Here is an 18,840-nt window from a genome sequence, read left to right on the forward strand (position 1 = left end):
ATAAATGGCCAATAGCACACAAAAAGATGCTTAACATCATCTGCCATTAGGAAATGCTCTCAACACCCACTGGAATGGCTATAATAAAAAAGCAGATAATTGCAAGTGCTGGTGAAGATGGAGAAATTGGAACCTTCATATACTGCTGGTGGGAATGTAAAATGATTTAGAGCAGCCACTTTGGGAAACAGTCTGGCAGTTTCTCAAAAGGTTAAACAATGAGTTACTTTACTAGCAAATTCCACTCCTAGGTATATACCCAAGAGAAATGAAAACATTATGTTCACATGAATACCTGTATATGAACTTCATAGCAGCATTATTCATAATAGCCAAAAAGTAGAAACAATACAAATGTCCATCAATTAATGACAATAAAGTCTATACGACTGAGTATTACTTTTCAATAAAAAGGAATGTAGTACTGATACACATTACAATATAGGTGAGCCTTAAAACATGATGCTGAGTGAAAAAAGCCAGTTACAAAAGGTCCCATATTGAATGACTGCATTTATATGAAATGTCTAGAACAGGCCAATCCATCCATACACAGAGAAAATAGATTAGTGGTTGTCTCACTGGATGACTGCTAAAGGGAACAGAGTTTCTTTTTGGGATGATGAAAAAGCTATAGAGTTGACTGTGGTGTTGGTTGCACAACTCTGTGAATGTACTAAAAACCACTGAATTGCACACTTTAAATGGGTAAATTGTATGGTATGTGAATTATATCTAATAAAGCTATCACCAAAAAAAAAAAAAAAAAAAAAGACTTTGAGACAGTTCACAATATTAAAGAAAAAAAGGATTCAAATATCCCATGTAACCTTACCTTGGACACTTCCTCCTTCCCACTATTTTCTTTAATGAATACCTTTTCTAATTCGGGACTTATTCCTTCTACATTGCAGGGCACACGTGAAACAGATGATTTTGGCACTGATATATTTGACAGTGGCATAGGGACTGATCTTGATCCAGTAGCCTAGAAAAGAGAAGATAAGGTGGTGTCACATTGTTTGTGGCCAAAGAAATTAAGAACTAAAGAGCATGGTAAATCTGAAAATAGAAACTCAATGAGCAGAGTTATTTTGACATTTCAAATACAATATAAATTCAGATACACATACAGCAATTTAGGTTCTAAGATAAGGAAGTAAGGTAAAAATCACAGACCTGAAACAATCCTAGTACAGGAGAAAACTACTGATTTTTATATAATTATATTTAATCATTTCATTAAATTCTCCTATTTTTTATTTACTTTTTTCTTTATTATGAAAATTATAATCATAAACATAATTAAACATAATGATTATGAACACTCAGGTGTACATCTGGCTCCAAAAATTATCAACATTTTCTAACCTTGTTTCATCTAAACATCCACTTTTTTCTGTTCTTGGGAGTATTTTAAAGCACATTCTAGACCTCATATTTCATCTACAAATATTTCAGTATGTATAACAAAAGATAATTATTTTAAAGCATAACCACAGTGCCAAAAATTCAATGTAAGTTGGGAACAAATGTGTAAGTCTTTTTCGTTAAATCATCAAGTCAATTGACATACTGTAAGTGCACTGGGCTCTTACAGAAAAGGTGCTTGAAATAAACAGAGTAAGAATAATACATTAATTCTACCAGAAGAAAAAGGAAGACATATGTGAATTTTCTCTTGAAAAGTCTGAGGCTTGCTTACCAACTGCATGTTTGTTTTACAGCTTTGATGAGGTATAACTGGCATATAATAAAATCCTCCCATTTTAAGTATGTAGTTCACTGAGTTTTGTAAATATATATAGTCATCCGATTATTGGTATAATCACCTTTTAGAAACTTCTATCACCCAAAATATTTCTCTAGGACCTCTCTATAGTCAATTCCCACCCCTAATACTTTGTGTCACTTTGCCTTTTTGAGGATTTAACGTAACGAATCATACAGCATGTAGACCTTGGCTCCTGACTTCTTTCACTTAGCAAGTTTCCAAGATTTAACCATCTTGTTGTAAGTATCAGTAGCTCCTTCCTTTTCATCGTTGAATAATATTATGTTGTATGGATGTATGAAATGTTGTTTATCCATTCACCAGTTCATGGTTATTTGTTGGTTTCCATTTTTTGACTCTTAAAAATAATAACTGCCATGAACACCGATACAGAAATCTTTGGGTGGACATACGTTTTTATTTCTTGTGGACAGATACCAAAGAGTGGAATTCCTGGGCTGTATGGTCAGTGTATGTTTAACTTTTTAAGAAAATGCCAAACTGTTTTCAAGGTGACTGTACCATTTTGTGTCCCATCAGCAATGTGTGGCTGTTCTCGGTGTCCCACATCTCATCAAGACTTGGTACTGTCAGTATCTTCCATCTTAGCTACCCTATCGTTAGTTTTAATGGTTTAGTTCATTCACTTTGGTTTTCTAAATATCTAATTTTCTAAACAGTATCATATGCAAATAGTGGTAACAATTATTTCTTTTTCTTATTGCTCTCTCTAGAGCCTCTTAACTACTAGCAAATAATATCAATAATTACAGACATGTATGACTTGATTTTTAACAGAAATGCTTCCAGTATTTTATTGTCAGGATCTCATTACATTTGCAGTTAGTCACATTATGAAGTGTCTTAATTTTAAATAAGTTCTTAATCATATATGGATACTGAGTTTTTTTCCAGTGTTATTCAGCATCTACTTTGACTTTCTGATGCAATGAACTAATACATTTCCTAATGTTGAATCATTCTTACATTTGTGAAACAACCTTGATTAGATTTTTTTGGAGACATTACTTGAGTTTCTTCTGTTCTCCTACTATATTTGATTTACTAAAATTTACATTAACATTTATAAGTAAATTTGGTCTAGAATCGCATTTCCCAAATTTTGTTCCATTTGATATGTTAGTACATGTTTCTGGCGAGGGTGGGGGACAAAAAAACTTGAATCCTCAATTTCTTCATAAGTGAAATAGGGGTAAAATATATAAAGAGATACAGAGATAGATGGGTTAGGGTACTATTAGGGAGATTAAGTAAGATAATGCCCACAGTTACTTAGTAAGTGAATGAGCTAGGATTTCAGCCCAAGCTGGTATTAATCATCCTTGAGACCACTCCGCTCTATTATGTCTGTTATTAAAAGATTATACACATGACTTAAAAAAAAACTTCTTATAATAATTAAACAAACGTTATAATTTAATAGAGCTAGAGATTTACATTAATTGTTTTTATCCTAAAATGATGGATTCTTCTTTATAAAAGGAATTATTCCAGTCTGAACAAAAAGTTAGCCTACCTGAGTGTGACTGATTGCTATGTGGTTGCCGTGGAGCGGTGACTGACGATCTTTCTCCTTACTGTGCCGACTACTCTGTTTACTACGTTGTAGTTGCTGCCTCAGTTTGGCAATCTGCTTTGGGTAGAGGGAAGGAGAAGCAAGAGAACAAAAGTAAATACCAATTTTTAAGTGCTTATTTATTTTATTCTGGATAGTAAAAAATGAATTTTTTATCAAATATTTCAAGAAGAGATAGTATTTCACTATGATTTATTCTTCCAAGTTTTAATAAATAAAAACTATTGAAAATAAGAAACAAATACATGCTACAAGTGCTTCACTTATACAATTTAAACAGTGTTGTTGGAAAATACGTAGATGAAATTTCCCGATTATTTCATATTTTATGTTTGTAACACCAGAAATATCTTCCTCATTAACCACCTTTTGTAAAATGAAAAACTAGTATTTCACATGCTTATTGATTAAAATCAAACCTAATCTGTTAATATAGGGGCCATATTAGTTTCTAAGTTCCCATCTTATATAAACAAAATCAATCTCTTTTATCAATTACTAAACACTTTAAAATTCGAAATCCCATGGTGGTAAGGAAAATCAAAACATTTAGGGTGATATTGTTTAAGGGTAGAAACTTGCACCTAGTAGATAAATAAGCCCTGGAGATCTAATGCACAGCATGGTGATGATAATCAACAAAAAGTATTATCAATGCCAAAGTTGCTAAGAGACTGGATGTTAACTGTTCTCACCACAAAAAAGACGTGATACTTATGTGACATGGTAAAGGTGTTAGCTAATTATACTGCAATATATATAACTAAATCAAACGTTGTATACCTTCAACTTACACAATGTTATGTCAATTACATCTCAATTTTTTGAAAGCCTGATGGAGGAGATAAATACATCATGAATGCATTCACAAATTTCAATATTCACTTATTGCTATGTTTTGTCCTCCACAATCCATACACATATAGCAGCAAGAATGACAATATTAAAACACAAATTATATCATGTCAAAAAATTAGCATTAGTAACTTACTAGTATTTAATATCTTACTATATATTACTCTTAGTCACAACTTTTATTTTACAGTTTTACTGAGATATAAATGATAAAACATTGTACAAGCTTAAGGTGTACATGTTGATTTGATGCTTTTATTTATTACAAAATGATACATCATTGCATTAGTTAACATCATCCCATAACATAATTACTATTTCTTTTTTGTAGTGAGAACATTTGAGGTTTATTCTCTTAGCAATTTTAAGTGTATAATACATAATTATTAACTATAATCAAAATGCTGTACATTAGATCCCCAGCACTTATTAATCTTATAACTGGAAGTGTGTACCCTTTAACCAACCATGATTTCCTCTTCCCTTCAAGGCCCTAGCAACCACTGCTTTATGCTCTTTTTCTATGAGTTGGGTTTTTCTTAGACCCCTGGAATAAGTGGTATCACACAGTATTTATCTTTCTCTGATTTATTTCACTTAGCATAATGCCCTCAAGGTTTATCCATGTTGTCAGAAAATCGCAGGAATTTCCTTCTTCCTCATTGCTGAATAATATTCATATATATGAGTAATATTCATATATATGTATGTATATATATATACACACACACTACATCTTCTTTATTCATTTATCCATTAACAGACACTTCACTATTGTCATACAACTTTTAAAATCAAATATAACTTAGAGGTATATTCTCGTAAATGGAATATAACACCCCCCAGGCTTAAGAGAAAAGTCATGCCTACAATATGACTTGGAATTCACTAACCTCCTAATATATTTTAGGTGCTGTAAAATCTGCTTAAAGTGTACTACACCAGGAGTAAAATATTCCTGAGCATTTTTTAAGAGAATCATTAGCAATTTGGGAGAAGTTATTTAATATTGGTATTATTTTCCTTGTAGAAAGATGATATCAGTCATTAACAGGTACTTCTTGAACACCTTCAGGGAGCCCAATTTTATGCTACCTACTAGGCAAAGTGTAAATACAATAAAGTCTGTAAAGTATACTGATTTCCTTAAAGAGATGCTAGCAAAATACTTACCTTGAATAACCATGGCAATAAAAAGCAAAATAGACAGTTGCTATTAAAGCCTATAAATGCTCAAGGGGAAAAGTATATATATTGCTGGGAACACTTATTTTTACCTGTGGCAAATAGAAGAGAAACAGCATTGAAGAATATTAAGCACCAACACAAGAGAATAACCTTTTCCTTTCTTTTAAGTAACAGCCTTAGACTCTAGTTTTTTAAAACTCTTTGTAGCTTATGGACATCTTATACAACGTCCTTGCAAAGATATACAAATAAGATTACCTATGTTAACACTTGTGTTCCTTGCTCTCTGTTGAAATGACACCATTTTCTTCTAGTGAACATTAATTTTCATGAGAAAAGGAAGCAAAATTACTAGGTAATCATTATAAACAAAGACTGATTATATTCTAAGATAAAAGATAACAATTTCAAATTGTCGAATTATTTAATTAGGATAGGGGTATACAATTAAGTGTTTTCTGAATATTAGTGATGTTTTAGTGGTGTTTCAGAACTGGCAAGAGCTTAGAGAAGAGCCCATAATGTCTACAGATTAATCAAGGCAATTTGCACTTTTTCATTTTTAAAATAATCTTTAAAAATAAAAATAATCTGAAAATTGATTAGTCCTCATCACTCTCTATTTAAAGGCCTGTGAGACATCAAAATAAGCCAGAAAAGTTTTTGCTCTAAAGAGCTTTAACAAACCCCGGAAAACAAAAAGCATCTATGATGGTATATATGTTAGTTTCTCTACTTAGAATACCAACTTAAACTATGCAACGTTATAGTTTCTGCAAAATACTGCTCATCTTTGGAATATAACATTATCCTTTTGTTTACAACTCAGTAGCGATTAGGGTAAAAGGAATATTTCCTAAATATATATACTCATAACACTACAAATCTTAGTCAAGAACCTTGTGCAATGAAAGCAAAATATAATAAATCCACCTTTGCTTCAGAATACAGGAGGTTCCTGTGTTTTTACACCACCTTCCGAAGAGAGGCAGACTTATAATAACAACTGTAAATATGCTCACCTTCCATAGCTTTTACTTAGAATTTCTCTTCCTTTCCCTTTGATGCTCAAGAGCCCATGGTCATCCTAAGCCACCTCTTCTCCCTAACCTCAGTACCAGTAGAGAGTAGACAAAAAGATGTCTCTGGGAGGAAGGGGCAGAGGGAATTACAATTTCCCTCCACCCCACCCCGACCCCAGACACACACCACCCCCATCTCATCCATCCGTAGTTCTGAACCTCTGCCTGAGACAGTCTCTCTAATGAATCCCAAATTCCAATGAATTGCACAGAAGCTCTTGATCCTCACTTTGGTGGGCCTACTCACCCTAGTTACTATGATGAAATACCCATACACAACCTTCCTTTACAAAGAGGGAACACAAAGTTATACTGACCGGATTTTTTAAAAACTAAGCTATAGGTGAATTTTATTTGTGTTTCTAAATAAATGCTGTGGCTTTAAGAAAAAAATTAAGAATGGACCTTGAGGGTATATCCTAAGTGAAAAAAAAATCAAAAAAGAAAGCCAAATACTGTATGAGCTCACTCATTTGTGGAATCTGAAAACAAACTGATAGAAACAGAGAACAGACTGCTGGTTGGCAGCAGTTGGGTAGGGGGTTGAAATGGGTGAGGGTAGTCAAAGGGTACAAGCTTCCAGCTATAAAATGAGTAACTTCTGGAGATGTAATGTCCAGCATGAAACCTACAGTTAATAGCGCTCTGCTGTATATTTTGACAGTTGCTAAAAGAATAGATCTTAAAAGTTCTTACTCCACACACACAAAACTATAACAATGTTAGGTGATGGATATGTTAGCTAACATTCTTGTGGTAATTACTTTGCAATATATACATATATCAAATCACTGTAGATACCTTAAACTCACATAATGTTCTATGTCAATTATATCTCTATAAAGCTGAAATTTAAAAAAAACTAAGAGGGAAAGGTAAGAGGAACCTTCTTTAAACATGAAATGGGTCCTACTAATAAGCACGAGTGCCAAAGTTTAAAAAAATAACCCTGGGTCACAGCGAAAAAATAAGAATTGTAGAGAAAAGAATTAGCATAAATACAAAGAAATGACTAAAACATTTGAGGAATTAGAAGAAAACTCAGGGACTGGCCCCACTTAAAATCTAAGAACTAGGAACACATTTTATTGTAAATTTTTGGAAACCTGGTAACATTGTCCTTGTTTATTTGCTATTTTTGTCCTATTAGTTTCCCCCACTGTTGTTAACATTTAAAAACAAAATAAAACTAAACCCTTAGCCTCAAAAGACCAGTTGAGTATTTTTGCCTCAGGTACTGAAAGGGAGGGACATATTTCTCAGAGTGAATTCTATTCCATAGTACACCAAGGAAATGAGAAATCTTGAAGAGCTGAGTGGCAGCAGGAAAGGAAACAAACGGGATCCTGGGACTTTCAGAAGAGAAGGAAAAACGTGAAGAAAGCTAGATTAAAGCCAGGAAAATGGCCCTTTGCCACTTGCATTTATATGAATTCTCTCAATCATTTTTCAATAAAAACCTATAAGATAGGTACTATTATTGTTCCCACTTGATAGGTAAGGACACTGAGGGGTAGAAAGGTTAAATATCTTGCTGAAAGTCACAAAGTCAAGTGGTGAAAAAGGTATTTGAACTTTAGGAAGTGGAATTCCAGAGTCTGCTCTCTTAATCACTATTCTGTATTGCCTAAAGAATTAAGTTAATAATTCACAAGGAGATAAAGAAATATTACAAAAAATGAAGACATACAAATGGGAATGAGAATTTTGACAACCACTGAACTTTAAAAAAAATTACTAAAAATATTAATCCAACTTATTTTTCTAAAAAAAAAGCTTAAGAAGTCATGAATCTCAAGTTGTTATTCCCTTTTATATGAAAAAAGAGAATGTGACAAACTTTAGTGCTTGTGATGATCAATGTCCCAAAAGAAAGGTTCTGCAGTCTAAAAATGAATTTTACGTATTATATCCCTCAACGGTATTCAAAGGAATTTAAAATGCAATAGTACGTACTCTAAAATAATACTAAAAGTAAAAATTTTAAACTTCTTTTTGCTTAATATGAATATGAGTTATCCATTTTCCTGTTTTTCTTTCAAGTTCCAATAGGCAAACCCAATGAAATAATTGCTGTCCATTCAGTCCCATGATACCAAATGCACAAACACAGGCATATGTATGCACAAGCATGCACTTACAACGAACACACAGATGTGCAAGCACACACATGCACAGGGAGATGTCACCTGCATGCACATCACCTTTACATGCCTTCATGCTTGCCCACATGCAGACTCACACAAACCCCCACCCCAGGAACAGAGAGACAGGGACAGATTCATCCCCACAGATATAGTTAGCTTTGGGACAATTTTTATACATATAAAATAGTTTTTAATATAGAAGCATATTTACCAACATGGCATATGTGTCAACAAGCATGATGACAACAATACCAGACTAACATTTAAGAAACAGTTCACAAACTCACTGGATCCCACGGATATATTATATCTGTTTTACTGATGAGGAAACACTGTCAAAAATAAATTACCTTTCCCAACATAACACAGCTAATAAATGGCAGACCCAGCCCTTTAGCCTGTAGTTCATAACCTCTTTCTATTACCTACCACTGCTGCTGAAAGTAATACTATGTTAATGTTCACAAATAACTACCAGTCACTATGTATTGGCTCATCATCTCAACCACTTTGCAAAGTAACTTCCTTTCTTAATGTTGGAGATCTTGCAAGATGTGAAATTGCAGTAAAGATGAACAAAAATTTGATGAAGCAATTAACTGACTACATACTAACCTACTGATACATTTCTTACCTTTTTGATAAGCAGTTTGTAAAACCCTAAAAAATTGTTCCTATTGGATCTAATTTTAAACAATGAAAATATTATAGGCCATCTTTATAATTCAACTTAATATGGACTTAGAATTTATTGGATAAATATATGTATTTTAAAAAGGTTTATCACATAATTAAATAAAAATTCTTCAGACTATTGTCTTTTAGTTCCAGAGAAAATATTATTGCAATGATTTTCCTCTAGTATGATAAAACAATTTTTAAAAATACCAAAAGTTAACACACTATTAGGGCAGAAGGCATACTCTTAGCAAAACTGTAAGAAAACTTTTATTCTTCTCACTTAAAAAAGGAAGATCACAACAACATCTATTAATCACTGTTTGATCAGAAGAAAGAAACTTTCCTAATCATTTCACTTACTGCTCCAGATGGCTCCATCTAAGAAGAACTATCCCAGAGGAGGGCTTACTGGTGAGATAAAGAAGCAGCCCATGATTTTTCCTTATTTCCAGTAAAGGACTTAATAGTAAGCTCATCTTTTTCAACTTGTCTTTATCAAAATCAGAAACAGCATAAAAAAACAAAACAATACAGTAATATTTATATGCTTTCTGGAATGTCACCCTCTGGGGTAGAGTAGGTTTACTTACTGCTTACGATAAAAACAGTGGGTTCTCCAAGCTCTGTTTCTCTCCTGTAATGTGATCTACTGTATGTGCAGGCACCCACTTGGGCCCTCCCCTTCACTCCCATGGGACTTGTGGTTCAGGAGTACTAAAGCAAACTTGATAGTCTTGATTCCTGCTGAGCTGTGAGTAATCAAAGCCTCATGCCTTCTGTCAGCATCCATGAAATAATAAAAGGCTAACTTACTATGCTGTAAGTAGGAGGTAATCAAACCCAAGATATGAGGGAGTGTACTTCCTCTTTTGCCTCAAATGAAGTGAAAATAATTTTAAAGAAACAATTTGGAAAGACTGAGTGTTCCCCATATATAAGAAGACATGATGGAGTAGAATCCACCTCCCACTCCAAATACTGAAAATGTTGAGCTGGGATGATACAGATTTACTGTTGTATTTAAAACCAGCCTAAACTCTCAGACATTAACCGGATTAAAAAATGTATAAATTTCCCAGGAACCATTTGGGAAATTTGAAAGTGAGAGTCACTGGAGGGTTGTCGTAGGTCCCACTTAAGAAGACCACCTAAAAGGGTAAGTAGAGCTCAGCAGCTGAGAAACAATATTACTTCTAGAATTCTAGAGGCTAAGGAAAAGAGTTAAGATAGAACTGTAGGTCAGAAATGTGCAGCAACAAGGGATGTTCAAAGAACTCATGAAATTACTCTACAAAAAAAAGGAAGTTTTAAAAATTTGTCAAGCCCAGGTAATGGAAAGGTATCTTATAACAGTACTATCAAGCAGGAACATTTCTATTCCCTTAACCTCTCCCTCTCCTTTGAGCTCCAACTCCAGAGGGATTAGAAAACGTAGCTATGGAGCTGGGAAGGAGGTAAGCAAGAAAGGGAAAAGGAGCCTCCAGGACCCCTTACCCATGAAGTCACTCAGATGTAGTATGCCCTAGTCAGAAGAGGAGTAGTTGTAACCATAAAAGAAGTTGCCACCTCTAAGTGTTGTAAAAGATTGGAAAGCACACTCACTTAAAGGGACCACAGGAGTTTAAGACATTCTAGTTTTGCACCATAGGGAAGAGACGAACTTCTCTCACTGTATAAGGATAGTGGGAGTTAATATAAGTCCTTCTGTGATTATCCTTTAAAGTCTTAGTTGCTTTTCCTAATATATAATTGAGTGTTTTAAGAAGTAGACTGTATCTACTGTTTATTTTGAAATGCCAGATGCTGTACACAATATTGAGCATACAGCCTTATTCATTTGATGCTATACCATGAAAAGAAGCAGTGCCACTAAAGGCTGACAATGTATGCTAAACAGTATCTTTAAATTTATCTTTTTTCTCTTTTACCTCTATTAAACATATACAAATCAAGTACCATGAAAGCAGTAAGTATTAATTAAATCCTTACTTTGCTTAGCAGACTTCTTAAACTGTAGTTATGCTTCATAAATTAATTTAACATTGTGTTACATAAACAGAGAACCACATATCTAACCAATGGAAAAGTACACTTATGCACTTGTTTAGTCTGTAAAATAAAAAAGGTGGGGTTAACAACCCTCTAGTAAACAGAATTCAATGAGGGAAAGTAAATCTTTTCATAGAAGAAAATGATGTCTCACGTGGATTCATTTCCTTAACATGGACACAACCCATAACCTCACTGTATGCTGGTATCAATTAGTTTCTGAAAAATGTGTTGATAATCTGATTTGCAGCTTTTTGTAGGTAATCTGCTTTTTTTTTTCTAACTGCAGTGAAGTGTGTGAGTGAGAGTGTGTGTGTCCTTGATCTACAATTCACTATACCCAAGGTGGACATTTTTTTTTTCCTATTTATCCTCCTTGGAATTAGTGGGCTTTTTCAATCTGAAGACATATCATTCTCCAAATCTAGCATATTTTAAACCTTTAAGAAATATCTCTTCCCTGATGCTTATTATTCTTACCTTCTGGAACTCCTTACTCAAAGTCTATTTTCCGTGTTCTTAATTTGTTTTCATGTTTTCAGCCTCTGTCTTTTTTCCTATATTCTAGATGATTTGCTCATCCAGACTTTCAGTTCTCAGGTAAGATTTCTGATTCACTGATTCTCTCTTCTGCTGTGTCAGTTTAATCCATCAAAGAGTTTTTAATTTTTAATTTCATCAACTTTTATTATTCACAAGACTTGCAAGGGTCCTTTATCATTCTGCCTGTTCTTAATTACTCCTGTTCTCGTTGCAAGTTAGTATTTCGTTTGAAATTCTTAAACACTGTAAGTTCTTTTTTGGGGATTGTGTTCTAAATTCTTATTTTCTCAGATGTAAATGATCCTATTTAATGTATCTGCTGTCTCTTATGGCAATAGATTTCCTTACATGCCCTAAAATCCTTGCTTGTGAGCTCTCCATATGTGGGAGTTTTATCCTCTGTGAGTTTCTACTGCCATATCGTTTCATGGTTGCTCAGACCAGCACCCTAGAGTTGCATAGCTTCAAAGCAAGTCTTAAATTAGGTTGACTGGGGTTTTAGTCTCACATGGGTAGAGAGCTCAATTCCAGATGCCACATCCACACACAGCATGTTGTTACTATTTCCATTTTTGCAAAGCTGCCTCTCTGGCCCAAAAGAACACCAACAGAGTCAGGTGGAGTTATTTCGGGTCTAATTCTACTGCCTAGAAACATGGTCCTAGTTTCCTGCTTTATGAAGACAACCTAGTTCCAATCTCTCACCATTTGGAAGACACATTTGACTCTCTTAAAATGTGTAAGGATCTATACTCCTAAATTTTGCTTAACTCACAGAAACCTGGCCAACATGATCCAGGTTTTTGTGAATCAGATAGCATCAACATCCACTCATAACTAAGGATTTCCCTTCTATTCATAGTTGGCAGGGGTTTTCCTTGTCTTAAATGTAGCTAAAATATATTTACTTATATATTTCTTTGAAAATTTTTCACGTTGTATTCCTATAAACTTGGAGCAAAGTGGAGGCAGATTATATATAGGTGCTTTCACTGACATTTTAATCAGAAATCTGGATGTAAATTATCTGAGGTGGAGAGCATGCATGTGACTCAAAGGAGAATGGATATGGTACAGCTGAATTTGATCCCATGACAAGGAAGCAAGTCAAATGTTCTTTTTTTAAAAAAACACTGAATTTAAGTAGTATATAACTTTAAAAAATATTACTCTTTCAATAATAATTTTGGTTTTCGTAATTTCCTCAAATTCCAATTCTGTCATCTATTACAACTATTATTATTCTCACTTTTAGTTTTCACCTACGTACTCATCATTTTTCCAGCCTCAGTTATACATCATATAGAATTTAGTATCCACCATGGACATACCATGGAAAACCCACTAGTCTTTTATATGTATTCTTTTTTTTTCATCTTTACTGAATTATACTTTACATCCCCTTCATACATTGTAAGGGTAAAATTCAGTAAGTTGTAATCACTTTGTAGAGTTGTACAAAATAATCACAAATGCAGTTTTAGGACTTTGTCATCCCACTCTAAATTTGCTTTGAGTCTGTATGTAGCCAGCTGCCACTCCCCTAGGCCCACTCCTACTTGCTGTATGCAACCACTAATGGGCTTTTTTTTTCCTCTATAGATTTTCCTTCTGGTATTTCAATATAAATGAAACCATATAATATGTAGTTTTATTCATCTGGCTTCTTTCACTTTGCAGGGATTGGCAAGCTATAGTCTTCAGGCCAAATCTAGCAGGTCACATGCTTTTGTAAATATAATTTATTGCAACATAACCATGTCCACCCCATACTGTCCACGGCAGCTTTCACACTACAGCAGTGGCACTGAGTAGCTGCATCAGAGGCTATATGGCCCACAAACCATAAAATATTTGCTATCTGGCTTTTTACAGAAAGAAGTTTACTGACTTAGGAAAGTTTAGTGACTTAGGAAAATGTTCTTTAAGTTCATTCACATTGTGGCATGTATCAGTATTCAGCGTAGTGATCCTTTTTACTGTTGAATAGTATGCCATTGCATGAGTTCACATTTTATTTGTCATTTTACCAAATGATGGATATTTCTGTAATTTTAGCTTTTATTATTATGAACAACTATGTTATGTTTGTGTACATGTTTCAATGTAGCCATGTGTTTCCATATTTCTTATACAGATTCCTAGGAATAGAATTGCTAGGTTATATGCTAAGTTTCTGATTAACTTTTAAGAAAATTGTCAAACCATTTTCCAAAAGTCACTGTCATTTTATATTTCTAACATTTGAGGGTTCCAGATTCTCTTCATTCTTGTCAATATTCAGCATTATCTGCCACTTAGATTACAGTGATTGTGGTAGTAGGTGTGTATTTCATGGTTTAAATTTGCATTTGCCTAATGTTCAATGATGAACACCTTTTCATGTTGTCATTTGCCATCCAAATACCAAACTGTCTTACCTATTTTTAAATAGGTTGTCTTCTTATTGATTTGTTCTTTATATATTCTGGATATAAGCCCTATATCAAATATGACTTGCCAATATTTTTTCAGTCTGAGGCTTGTCTTTTCATTCTTTTAGTGGCATAGTATAAATGTTCATTTTAATAAAGTTCAGAATTTTTTCTTTTATGGCCTTACTCCTGGTATTGTATCTAAGAATGCCTTGTAAGTCAAGGTCTTCTAGAAGTTCTATAATTTTAGAGCTTATATTTAATAAGACTATGATGCATTTTGACTTAATTTTTCTCTATGGTGAGAGTAAAGGACTTGAGTTTTTTTCTTACATATAATTATTCTAGCATCAATTGTTAAAAACACTGTCCTTTTCCAACTCCTTTGAGTTGTGTTGGCAGTTATGTCAAAAATCAACTGACCATAAAATATAAGGGTTTATTCCTGAATTCACAATTTAGTTCCATTTATATAATATATCTTCTTTATGCTAATATTCTGCCAACTTCATTAATGTTTATTTATAAGAAGTATTGAAATTGTATAATGCGAGTCCTCCAAATTTTTTCCTGGTTTTCAAAATTATTTTTGGCCATTCCTTGGCCCTTTGCATTTCCACATAAATTTTAGGGCTAGCTTGTCAATTCTACCAAAAACAAAAACCTTAGGATTTTAACAGGGATTATGCTGAGTCAATTTGGAGAGAATTACCATCTAAATAATATTAAGTCTTCCAATTCATGAACAAAATAAGCCTTTCCATAATTTAAACCTTATTTGATTTTGTCCTGCAACATTTTTGTCATTTTAAGTGTACAAATCTTGCCCTGCTTTTGGTTAAATTTATTCCTAAGTATTTTAATATTTTTGATACTACTGTAATAAATTGCTTTCTTATTTTGGGGACTGTTCGTATCAAACGTCTAGGCAAACCACTGTATGTTGATCTTTTTTCCTTCAACCTTGCTGAACTTGTTTATTGATTCTAGTAATATATTTGTATATTCCCTGGGAATTTCTACATATAGTATCATATGTCTGTGAATAAAGGCAGTTTTACCACTTCCTTTACAATCTGGATATTTTTTATTTATTCTTCTAGCCTGATGGCACTGACTAGAACCTCCTGTGCAATACTGAAGTGGTGACAAGGTGACGGTGGGCATCATTGCCTTATTCCTGATCTTAGGTGGGAAGTATTCTGGCTTTCACCATTGCACATGATGTTATCTGCAGGTTTTTCATAAATCATAATTTTTCATAAATCATAAATTTATCAGGCAGAGAAAATTCCCTTTTATTCTGGTTTGTTGAGAGATTTTTTTTTATCATGAATGAGTGCTGAAGTTTGGTAAATGCTTTCTCTGACTCTACTGAGATAATTATGTGACTTTGTTCTGTATTTTATATATAGTGTATTACATTAATTGAATTTTGGATCTTAAACCAACTTTGCATTTCTGGAACAAATCCTACTTTTTCTTAGTGTATAATCTGTTTTATAAGTTGCTGGATTTGGTTTGCTAATATTCCTGTTAAGGATTTTTGCATCTATATTCAAGAGAGATATTGTTCTGAAATTGTATTTTCTTGAGATGTCTCTGACTTTGAAATCAGATAAATCTGCACTGATAAAATGAGGAAATGAAAATGAATTCAAAAGTGTTCCCTTTTTTTCTATTTTTGAAAGAGTTTGTGAAGGACTAAAATTATTTCTTCTTTGAATATTTGATAGAATTCACCAAATCCAACCCTGGGATTTTCGTTGTGGGAAGGTTTTTAATTACTCATTCAATTTCTTTACTTGTTACAAGTCTATCTGTATTTTCTAATTGTTCTTAAATCAGTTTTGGCAATTTGCTTCTTTCTATTAGTGTATCTTTCTAGAATTTTATCCACTTCATCTTATTTTCTAAATTGATGACATAACTTTGATCATAGTATTCTTATTCTCTATAACACTTTTAAGTTCTGGTAAGGTTGGTAGTAATGTCATCCCTTTCACTGCTGATTTTGGTAATCTGTGTCTTTTTTTCTTGGTCAGACAAAGTTTTATAAACTTTGATCTTTTCAAAGGACCAACTTTCAGTTTCATTAATTTTTCTCTAGTATTCTTCTATTTCATTGGTTTCTGCTATATTCTGTCTTATATCTATCCTCTGGTTGCTTGTGGTCTGGTTTGCTCTTCTCTTTCTCGTTGCTTAAGATGGAAGCTTAAGTACTGATTTCAGAATTTTCTCTTCTTTTTTATATGCTTAAGGTATAAATTTTCCTTGAAGCACTGCTTTAGCTTGTACCATAAATTCTAAGCTATCTTTTTGCTTTCATTCATTTATAAATATTTTAAAATTTCCCTTGCATTATTAGGTAAGTATTTTTCAATTGACAAACATTTGGAGCTTTTAAAGATTAATTTCTGTTATATGACTTCAACCTTTTATAATACATTGAGACTTGTTTTATGGCTCAGCATATGGTCTAATCCAGAAAATGCTTCACATGTGTTTGAAAAGAATGTGTATCCTACAGTCACTGAGTAGAGTTTTCTACATACGTCTGTTAGGTCAAGTTGATGGATGAATATTGTTGAAGTCTTCTATTTCCTTGCTCATTTTCTATCTAGCTGGTTGTTCTACCACGTATTGAGAATAGGGTGTTGAAATCTCCAATTACAGAAACTGAATTCATCTTCTACAGTGTTGCTTCATGCCTTTCACACTGTTGTTAGATGTACACACAGTTTTTGACTGCTATATCTTCCTGATGTATTCATTAGTCATTATGAAATGTCTGTATTTGTCTTTAATAATACTTCTTGTCTTAAGGTCATTGTTGTCTGATGATTTTTCTTATCATCACTGTTTTTCATTGTGTATCTTTTCCCATCTTTTTACTTTCAACCTATTTGTGTCTTTGAATGTAAGGTGTGCTTCTTATAGACAGCATATAGCTGAGTGTTGCTTTTTTATACAGTTTGACAATCTCTGCCTTTTACATAGGTCTTCCATTCTATTCACATTTAATGTAATTATTTATATGGTTGGATTTCCTCCTGACATTTTGATGTTTTTCTATTTGTGTAACATCTTATTTTATTCCCCTCTTCCTCTTTTGCTGCTTTTTTTGTGTGTGTGTGGCTTTTTTTTTAGTATACCATTTTAATCCCTTTATGATTTTTTTAATTTTCTATTTTTTAGAGTTATTTTGTTAGCAACTGCTCTAGGGATTATAATAGATATTTTAATTGATCACAATCTGCTTCAAAATAATACTTAATTCCAGTAAAATAGAGATTACACTACAAAATATGTCTTTTCCCTGGCCCTCTTTTGTGTTATTATTGTCATATATATTTCATGTATATATGTCATGTGTTCTTAAGATGAGAACTGTTATAATTATTGTTTTATATAATCTTATGTGTTTAAAATATGTAGAAAAATAAGAAAAATGCATCTATAGACTCTTTCATATTTACCCACATATTTGCCATACTCAACACTCTTCAATTCTTCCTATGGTTTTGAAATAAACTGGAGTTATTTCCTTTCAGGGTAACAGACAGTTTAGTAGCGGGGAATTCTCTCAGTCTTTGTTTACCTAGGAATATTGTATTTCATCTTTATTTTAAAAGAATACTTGGTTGATTTTTTTTCTCTTAGCACTTTGAATATGTCATACTTTATGGTTTCCACTGTTTCTGATGAAAAATCAGCCATTAAAACTATTATTGGTCCCGTGTGTATAAGGAGTCATTTTCTTCTTCTGGCTTTCAAGGTTTTTTCTTATCCTTTGGCTTTCAATAGTTTAACTTTGATGTTGTCCATGTGTGGGTCTCTGTGTTTTCCTACTTGGGGTTTGCTGAGCTTCTCGAATCTACAGATTGTTTTTCATTAAATCTGGAAAGTTTTCTGCCATTATTTCTTCAAATACTTTTAAATTCCTCTCCTCCCTTCCTCTTTCTTCCTCTCCCCCTTTCCCCTCTCCTGGGTTTCCCATCGTGTGTGTGTGTGTGTATGTATGTATATTTACATATACATAAATATAAATTAGTATTTCCTCACAAGCCTCTGAGGCTCTTTTGACTTTTCTTCAATCTTTCTCTCTCTGACCATTCTGGGTATATAAATTTTATTGACCTATATTCAAATTCACCAGTTCTTCTCAAATCTTCTATTTGAGCTCATGTAGTGAATTTTTAGTTACTATACTTTTTAACCTAAGGGTCTGTGTTTATATCATTTTAATAATAATTAGCTCTCTGTAGAAATTCTTTACTCATTCAGTCACTGTTGTCCTCCTGCCCTTTAATGCTTTAAACATGGTTTCCTTTAGTTCTCTGAACATACTTACAATAGCTGCTTTGATGTTTTAGTCTGCTAAATCCAACATATGGAGACACTTAGATACAGTTTCTACTGGCTGCTTTTTTTCTTAAATATGAGTCGTCCTTTGTTTCTTTGCCTATCTCTAAATTTTTTGTTGAATGTTGGACATTATACTGTAGCA

The 18,840-nt window shown here is 33.1% G+C and overlaps 1 protein-coding gene across 3 annotated transcripts in view; it reads right to left on the reverse strand.

Annotated features, from left to right (window-relative positions):
* GLCCI1 (glucocorticoid induced 1) overlaps nucleotides 1–18,840 on the reverse strand; it is an 84,752-nt gene that overhangs the window by 18,043 nt on the left and 47,869 nt on the right. For 2 of the 3 annotated variants that reach the window (XM_010979619.3, XM_064487548.1), the window contains exons 4-5: nucleotides 3,312–3,428; nucleotides 836–988 (exon numbers count right to left, since the gene is read on the reverse strand). In XM_010979619.3, coding sequence (XP_010977921.3) covers nucleotides 836–988; nucleotides 3,312–3,428 — 270 coding nt within the window. The remainder of the gene's footprint in view (nucleotides 1–835; nucleotides 989–3,311; nucleotides 3,429–18,840) is intronic. The other variant, XM_064487547.1, reaches the window with a different exon arrangement.

This window comes from Camelus dromedarius, chromosome 7 (assembly GCF_036321535.1).
Source record: "Camelus dromedarius isolate mCamDro1 chromosome 7, mCamDro1.pat, whole genome shotgun sequence".
Lineage (NCBI taxonomy): Eukaryota > Metazoa > Chordata > Mammalia > Artiodactyla > Camelidae > Camelus > Camelus dromedarius.